Source organism: Saccopteryx leptura, chromosome 1 (genome assembly GCF_036850995.1).
Source record: "Saccopteryx leptura isolate mSacLep1 chromosome 1, mSacLep1_pri_phased_curated, whole genome shotgun sequence".
NCBI classification, from domain to species: Eukaryota; Metazoa; Chordata; class Mammalia; order Chiroptera; family Emballonuridae; genus Saccopteryx; species Saccopteryx leptura.
Genome location: NC_089503.1, coordinates 315,938,555 through 315,946,747, shown reverse-complemented (window position 1 = coordinate 315,946,747; position 8,193 = coordinate 315,938,555). Strand labels below are relative to the sequence as shown.

At 51.2% G+C, this 8,193-nt stretch overlaps 1 protein-coding gene across 2 annotated transcripts; it reads left to right on the top strand.

Annotated features, from left to right (window-relative positions):
* The first annotated feature begins 510 nt into the window (after positions 1 to 510).
* Positions 511 to 6,191, top strand: RTL6 (retrotransposon Gag like 6). Of its 2 annotated transcripts, none has more exons than XM_066358630.1 (2): positions 511 to 904; positions 1,041 to 6,191. In XM_066358630.1, the coding sequence occupies exon 2, from the start codon at positions 1,316 to 1,318 to the stop codon at positions 2,033 to 2,035; it is 720 nt and encodes a 239-aa protein (XP_066214727.1). In that variant the 5' UTR covers positions 511 to 904; positions 1,041 to 1,315; the 3' UTR covers positions 2,036 to 6,191. The 2 variants fall into 2 exon arrangements, with proteins under 2 accessions (XP_066214727.1, XP_066214726.1); XM_066358629.1 differs by having other exon boundaries at positions 511 to 930.
* The last annotated feature ends 2,002 nt before the right edge of the window (positions 6,192 to 8,193 follow it).

Genomic DNA, 8,193 nt, shown 5'->3' with positions numbered 1-8,193 from the left:
CCTAGGCAATATTTGAAAATCAGGCTTTTGAAATATCTGTAAGGGGAAAATGCTCAAAATTCAGTGTATCAAGGGTATAAAACAGTTCAGAAAGTGCAAAAATTAACATAATAGACTAGATCATCTAAAAATGACCGGATAGAACGACAGAAATATTACTATTTGTTCCGTCCAGGCGGAGAAATTCTGGGAGAAATGAAGGATTTGTTTGGACCTCTCTGACATCAAAATTTGCTACAGTGACTACATACTACACTGAATTTCTATCCAGGTTACAATATGAAAAACAATTTCATTAAAAAATGAAAGAACAATTAACATATAACAAGAAGAGTTTGGCAAGCAGTCTCGTGCAGAATTAAGAAGAAAAGAAAGCAAGCACTTACAGTACCAAATTAACAGTAACAGCGAACGCTGATTGGCTGCTGAGGAAGGACAGGGAGGAGTTGCCCCGTGAGGCGGTACTGCGCTGCCCGGAGGCGGGGCTTGGTTCACTACTTCCGGGGCGGGGCTGCGGCCGCGGCCGCCGCCTTGCGCGAACGAGTGGTCTCCATGGTAACCAGTGGGTCCCGCGCACGGCCCACTGGCCGCTGATACTGCTGCCTCCGCCGTACCAGCCCCGGCCGCGCCAAGGTCGCGTAGCGACCCGCTCTCCACTGCGACGCTGTCCCTGGCTCCCCTCGTCTTCCCTCCTGAGGTCGCCCGCTTTCCTCTGCCACGGCTGCCCTGGCCTGACCTGACCAGGAAGCAGTTCCGGTGGACAGCGCCGTGACTCATCCGCCTGCCTGCGTCTCCCGATCGTGCCATCTTGGTTGCGGCCGGCGCGGCAGACGCAGCCGCGGAGGAAGCCTCGGAGACCCAGGTACCCGCCCGTCGCCCGCTCCAGGCCTCTGCGCCGCCGCAGGTGCGACCGCCTTTGTTCTGCCTCAGGTGGGTGCGGGCCCCGCGCCCGCTCTTTACCCCTCCCACGCCGCGACCCCTACTCCGACCCCCCTTTTCTGCAGACGAAACCTCTTAAAAACATTTTTTTTATCCTTCAGGCCCCAGAACAGTCTAATCTCCTGTATAGCCCGCCTTGGCCTGGTGAGGTTCGCGGTAAAGGAGCTGATCCGGAATTGGGGATCCCCTAGGCCTGCACCACCTGTCTGGCCGCGGCTGCGCGCCTCTCCCGGCTCCATCCACCCGGCCTTCGCTCGGAGTCTTGAACCCCTGTGCTCGCATTCCTGTCTGGGTCTACCCAATTTAGCATCACAGGTCCGTCAACCTCCTTCACCCACCTAGTAAGTAATTGAGCCTTTGACTGCCCTTTGCCAACATGGTCCAACCTCAGACAGCAAAAGCTGAAACCCCAGCGTCTGCATCCTCTACCAATGCCCAAATGGATGACGTCATTGACACCCTTACCTCCCTGCGCCTCACCAACTCCGCGCTGAGGCGGGAGGCCTCTACCCTGCGAGCGGAGAAGGCCAATCTCACCAACATGCTGGAGAGCGTGATGGCAGAACTGACCTTGTTACGCACCAGGGCTCGGATTCCGGGTGCCCTGCAGATCACCCCGCCCATCTCTGCGATTACCTCAAATGGGACCCGACCAATGACCACGCCTCCAACCTCTCTGCCTGAGCCTTTTTCAGGAGACCCAGGCCAGCTAGCAGGGTTCTTGATGCAGATGGACAGGTTCATGATCTTCCAGGCCTCCCGCTTTCCAGGTGAGGCCGAGCGAGTGGCGTTCCTTGTATCCCGGCTGACTGGGGAGGCAGAGAAGTGGGCGATCCCGCACATGCAACCTGACAGCCCCTTGCGAAACAACTATCAAGGGTTCCTGGCAGAGTTGCGGAGAACCTACAAGTCTCCGCTGCGGCACGCGAGGCGCGCCCAAATCAGGAAGACTTCTGCCTCCAATCGGGCTGTGCGGGAACGGCAGATGCTGTGCCGACAGCTGGCTGCCTCGGGCACAGGCCCCTGCCCTGTGCACCCAGCCTCCAACGGAACTAGTCCAGCCCCAACCGTGCCTACCCGAGCACGGAACCTTTAAGAACCCACCAGCACCCTGGTTGCATCTGCAGCTACCAGGTAGCAACCCCCTTTGCTGCGTAGAAGAAACGTCCCTACAACAGCATCCTTCTTTGAAGATTCCCCTTCCTGCTTCTCCAGACCTGTTCCAGCAGGAGATTTTCCTTCATATTTTTGGGCTCCCTGTTACCCACTTTGCTTCCTTGTATCATGTGCTAGCTTGGTACCTGCACCTCAATGCATGTTCCCTCTCTCATGCTTGCAACTCCAGCCCTTCTGGTGACCACAGCTCTGCTCCTTGGTCCCATGGACTCCACAGTGTGCTCTAGACTAGTTGGGCTGTCCCTCCCAGCCTGACGAGGTTCACAGCTGCTCCTATTCTGCCTCTGCAGTCCCCCATGGCAGCTCCCCACCTGGTTGCCCTGTAATCACTGGTGAGCTCACTGATGACCGAAGGCACTTTAGCCTTGATTTGGGGACCTGGAGAGGGGAGTCTGGCCTCCCACTCATAAGTGATCAGCAGTCCCGCCAGAGCCCAGTGTAGCAGGCCGGGGCCTTGACCTTGCTCACAGTGGCCCCCAGCACTGCTGGGCTGGGAAGTCTTGATCACTGCTGGAAGTGTAGTTCCAGTATTCCTGGGGGTTAGCTTCGCTTGAATGTGCAGTCAGTGGCCCATTGTTGCCATTGGGGAAGGCTGAAAATGCAGGTAAAGGGTGAAACCTGGAAGGTGCACCTCCATTTATGCCTGGCTTTCGCTGCCAGTGTTCTGATGGCATCAGGAATTTGGGGAATCTGACTTGCCTGCTAAAGAAGGTGATTGCCTTTGGACCACTGAGCAGTTCCGTCACACTGCCATAGGCAGTGCATCCATGCCCGAGACCCTCTGCAGGCTGAGGGCTGGATGCCAGTGGCTCATTCTGCTGCCCTGGACCTCCAGTGGGAATCACCTCCAGTTGCAAGTGCATAATTATCCTCTTCTGTTCCATGTCATGTGGTGGTGGGCCTTGTCTAGCTTGAGATATGTTCCTTTCTCCATTCAGGTGACAAGTGGCCTTCACTCCAGCCTCAGCCGCCCACAGCATCTCTAGGTCTCCAGAGCTTCCATATAACATGCCTTCCCCAAGCCTGGGCTGTCCATCAGCTGTCCAGCCTTTGTCGAAGACAGTGTGACCTCTTATAGCTAGAGACCCAATTCCTTTGGGACACATCTATAAACACTTAAGGCAAGGGGGTATTGGCCTCTGGTAACCCCAGCCAGGGCATTGGTGGCATTTATAAAGGAAAAGAGCTGCAAACTACCTCCATCTTAACATGAGAGTGCAGACTGACATCCTAATTCTGAGGGACAAAGCTATATCTCTTAGTGGTTGATGGCTATGTACTTCCTTATGGGGGATGCCCAGGAATCACTTTCTAGATGAGTCTTGGCCAAGTCCTTTGGATGGTGATGCTCCCGCCATATTTGAATGCCAAATGAACTGCATTTACATGACCATCTGGACAATGGGGGGATGGAGGGTTGGGTATCTTACCCTGGGTTCATCTGCCTCTCTTCTGGCTTGACTGCAGAAAGATAGCCTTTACACCCACCCAGAGACCTGTTTTGAAATACCCAGAAGTTGGGTCCTGGGGCCTGTCCTTACTTCCTAAGAGTTTTGGTGATGTTGGGAAAAGTGACTGCGTTCCTGAAGCAACCACTGCCTTGCAAGGTCAAGGATACTCAGTGCTTGCTGATGTTTGTGGGTCACTGCTACCCCACTCATTGTAAACTGTTAGCCCAATTGCCATGCTGAACAACTGCCTGAGTACAGGCCACAGCCCCCCCTGGGTTCCAGCCAAGGCTGTCCAGGTGGGACCATGGTGCTCACAAAGCATGAATGAGGGAAGGACACAGTGGAGCCACCATCCCGGGGGTGGGACTTCTGGTAGGGGTATGCAGATCACTTTCTCTTAGTGTGCAGTTTTCTTCTGCCTGCCTGCCTGCCAGGTGGAGGTGGCCACAGGGGGAGGGGAACAGGGGCACCTAGGGAAAAGGAAGCCTGCATGGGGTAACGGACATCTTGAAGGTTCTTGCGTGGCCCAGGCCCACCTGGGTTGGAGACCCAGTATGGGAGCAGGGCGGAAACCCTGCTATTTCAGCAACCCCTGGGTCTGCTCAAGTGGTTTTTACATATCCTGTGCATTACACACTATGTTTCAGTTGTGCTGTCCATCCATACCCATGACCTGGCCCTTTGTATATGGGTTGTGCCCCGCCCAGGCTGCTGCTCCAGCTTCATCTGGCTTGGTAATTTAATCACACCTTGTCTTGGTGCTTATGCTTGTGGGCTTGGGACTGTGCTGTTGTACATCTGTGACCTTGACTGCTTCTGGCAGCTGTGGAAACTGGAGCAGATATTAGAGCTTGAAGCTGCCCCACATTGGACTCGGGAGAAGCTCCACGCTGGGAACCCACCGGCTCAGATGGAAGATATCCAGTCCCCAGCAAAGAAGGATGGAACCCAAGCTCTATGTGGCCCTGATCTAGGCCACAGTGGCTGGCAGGGTCAAGCTGAAGAAGGAAGTGGGAGAGAGGAGCTGCTTTGTACATAATTTGGGGTTATAATTCCTCTAAATATAAGAGAGCTGGTATTGATTTATAAAAGGGTCAGGCAGTTAGTAGTGTTAATGCATGTGAGGGACAGTTTTCTGTTTTTCATGGTGTTGACATTGGATGTCATTGTGACTGCTGTCTGGTCTACATGATTCCCATCTGGAAAGTAAGCTTCATTTCCAACAGCATCATTTGGGATGGGATTTAGAGTAAGGGTGATGTCCTGGCCTAATATATAGTGTGACCTTGGGGTTAATTTACTGTCTAAGGCATTTCAGTGACTTCTAGGAAAAAGCAAAAACCCCTTTCATTTGTCCCAGCTAAACATGGTGAGTAAGCCACCGCGAGGAATGCGAAAGTACCTCGTGAAGGAGCAGGTAAGACTTCCCTGATGCACAAGTGTCTGGTCAGGGCAGAACCACCCACTGGATGACCACGACCCTGACGGGCCTACGGGAGAGGGAACAGTTGTGGGTAGAGTTGGGCGTGACGTTGGGGAGCAAGCCCTGTGATTGTATGAAGGGACAGATGCTGGGACCACAGACTGTAGTTGGAGCCTTGAGTAGGAAGAGCTCCTTGCAGAGGTCCCTTCCAACTTGCAACCAGAGCTGTGAGGCTGAGGTCACCTCTGCTTGGGAAGCATGAGCTTAGGAGCTTAGAGATGATGACACAAGATAGGGCTGGGGGAAGGGAGATAGAACAGGTTTTGGGCCATCAGCCGAAGCTTGCCCGTGTCGGGAGGAGACTGAGGTTTAGGTGGGCCCATCGCCCATTGAACAGAACTGCCATCTCCTGTGTCATCTCAGGCCTAACATTGATGTGGTAGCAGTGGGCACAGCGCAGACGCAGCAGAGACAAGAGGAACCCCTGCTCCTCACTTCAACATCACTAACCCCTTTCCATAAACGAGGGACAAACTATATACTAGGTCTTTTCAGCAAAACTACACGTTATCAAAGTTTTTGAAAATAAAATATATGAAAGAGAAAAGTAAACTTTTAACATTTTGATATTTCTCCTTTCAGGCTCCTTCCTCCTCTCCCTCGCCCCTTGTTGTTAGTAATTTTATTTTGGAATGGCTGGGTACTCCATCAAGGAGATGGACAGTAGTGCCAATGGTTGGTCGCCATGCTGGTACTAATTTTTCACTGTTAGAAAATGATGAACACGTCTTTGTGCATAAAGCTTTCTTCCAGTTTTTTTTTTATTTCGATAGGATAGATTCCCAGAGGGGATTATTGAATTAGGAACTATGAAAACTATTGACTTATTACATGTTGACAGTGGTTTTCAGAAACATATCCATTTACACTGCCACCAGCAAGGATGAAGATGCCCATCTTGCCAGCACTGAGTATTAACATCTGGCTGAGTCTTTGATTTGTTAACGAAAAAAAATAGCATTGTGTTTCAGTTAACATTTCTTTGATTTTTAGCAAAGTTTAACATCTTTTCACGTTAAGCCGTTGTATTTCCTCTTGTGGATTGTCAGTGCCCTTTCCTCTTATCTACTGGGGTCTGATAAATTTGTATGAGCTCATTGTATATTAAAGATATTAACCTGTTGAGTGACCTATTCCCTGCACATTTGCAGCTTTTTACTTTTATGGGTGTGTCTTACTGCAGTTCTAACTTCTTATCCCAGCCAGTCTGTTCCCTCAGGGCACCACCCACTGGGCTGTAACAAGACTGACAGGTATATCATTGCATCTGTAGCAGTGCCCTCTGGCACATAGTAGGGACCCAGGAAATGGTCAGATTGTGGTACAAGTAGATGCACTGGGTGTTGGGGAAAACAGCCCCTGCCCAAGTGCTCAGGGACCAAGAGCAGTCCTCAAGCCTTTGGGTCTCCAAGTCCCTTTGTAGCATTGAAAATCCCCGAGGGTCCCAAGGAGCTTTTACTTATGTAAGTTTTGTCAATATTTATCATCTTATAAATAAAAATGGAGGGTGTTTTAAAATATTGAAAATAAACTCAATATCAACATAACTAGCATATTTTAATGAAAACTGTATTTCCCAAAACAAAAAGTTTAGAGGAGTAGCATTGTTTTACATTTTTTGCAGATTTCTTTAATGTCTGGCTTAATACAAGATAGTGGGAACCTCAGACCTGCTTCTGCACGTAATCTCTTACGAGATCACAGGTCATGTGGCCTCTGAAAAATCCCACTGTTCACCGGGAGATAGAGTGGGAAGGCACGGGGTGTTCCTGTGTCGCCATGAAAACCTGTTTCCCTCTCAGACCCTGGAAACAGTACTGCTGGGCTGGGAAGAGACGAGAAAAGGCAACCCTGCAAACATCTCCATCTGGTCCTGTGTGGTTTCCATCACCACTTTAACATTAAGGTCTTTTCTTCCCTCCAGAATTCGTAAACTTATTTCTGGAATCCATCTGGCATGCATGTAGCTTGAGGCAAGACTCTAAATTGACTTTGTCCCAAATAGTTCAGCAAATATCCTGAGCTCATAGATTCCTTTGCCTTCCTGTTCGGAAGTTTCCTTAATCACATTTGAAAATCTTACCTCTTGGCCCTGGCTGGTTGGCTCAGCGGTAGAGCATCGGCCTGGCGTGCGGGGGACCAGGGTTCAATTCCTGGCCAGGGCACATAGGAGAAGCGCCCATTTGCTTCTCCACCCCCCTCCCCTCCTTCCTCTCTGTCTCTCTCTTCCCCTGCCGCAGCCAAGGCTCCATTGGAGCAAAGATGGCCCTGACGCTGGGGATGGCTCCTTGGCCTCTGCCCCAGGCGCTAGAGTGGCTCTGGTCGCGGCAGAGCGACGCCCCGGAGGGGCAGAGCATCGCCCCCTGGTGGGCAGAGCGTCGCCCCTGGTGGGCGTGCTGGGTGGATCCCCGTCGGGCGCATGTGGGAGTCTGTCTGACTATCTCTCCCCGTTTCCAGCTTCAGAAAAATACAAAAAAAAAAAAAAAAAAAAAAAAAAAAAAAAATCTTACCTCTTATAGGCCAACTTTTCTGTTAACTATTGATCCATTTTCCCCAGCACTTCCCTTTGCAAAATGATTTTAGTTTTATAGTTCATATTCTTATCTAGGGTCCCCCCTTTAGATTTTCTTTGCTGTTCTCACCAGATGAACTTTAAATAATTGATTCCAAGGTTTTCCCAAAATCTTGGTAACAGGTGCAAGTGCTGGAAAAGGCACTGCTTTGGGGAGTTGCAGTGGGGAGTCCTGTGGGTTGGGAGCCCCACCTGCAGGCCTTGCCCCTGGAATGGGGTCTTCCACCAATGTGCTTCTCTACAACTGATTGTTTGGGATTGGGGGTAAAAATCTGTGCCCCAACTGGCTGTCCTGTTGGCAAAGTTGACTCCCAGCCCTCCCAAAGTTGCCCTCCCAGCTTGCCCAGATGGTTGGTGCTAAGAGGGTTACAAGGACCTGGCCACCCACTCTGACATTGGAGGTATGGAGCTGTGACCCCACCCCCCACTCCACTCCCCAGCCAACCCTACTATGTAACCTAGTTTGAAGCTAAAGACCAAGACCTTAACGGAACCCGGGCTCTGTCTTCAGTGGCTGCAGGACCCCTGATCTTGCTTTGAGTCCCATATACCCAACCTGGTAGAATCTATCC

Bases quoted from the DNA above. Each gene is read 5' to 3' on its own strand.
- RTL6 (XM_066358630.1), top strand. From the start codon at position 1,316: ATGGTCCAACCTCAGACAGCAAAAGCTGAAACCCCAGCGTCTGCATCC.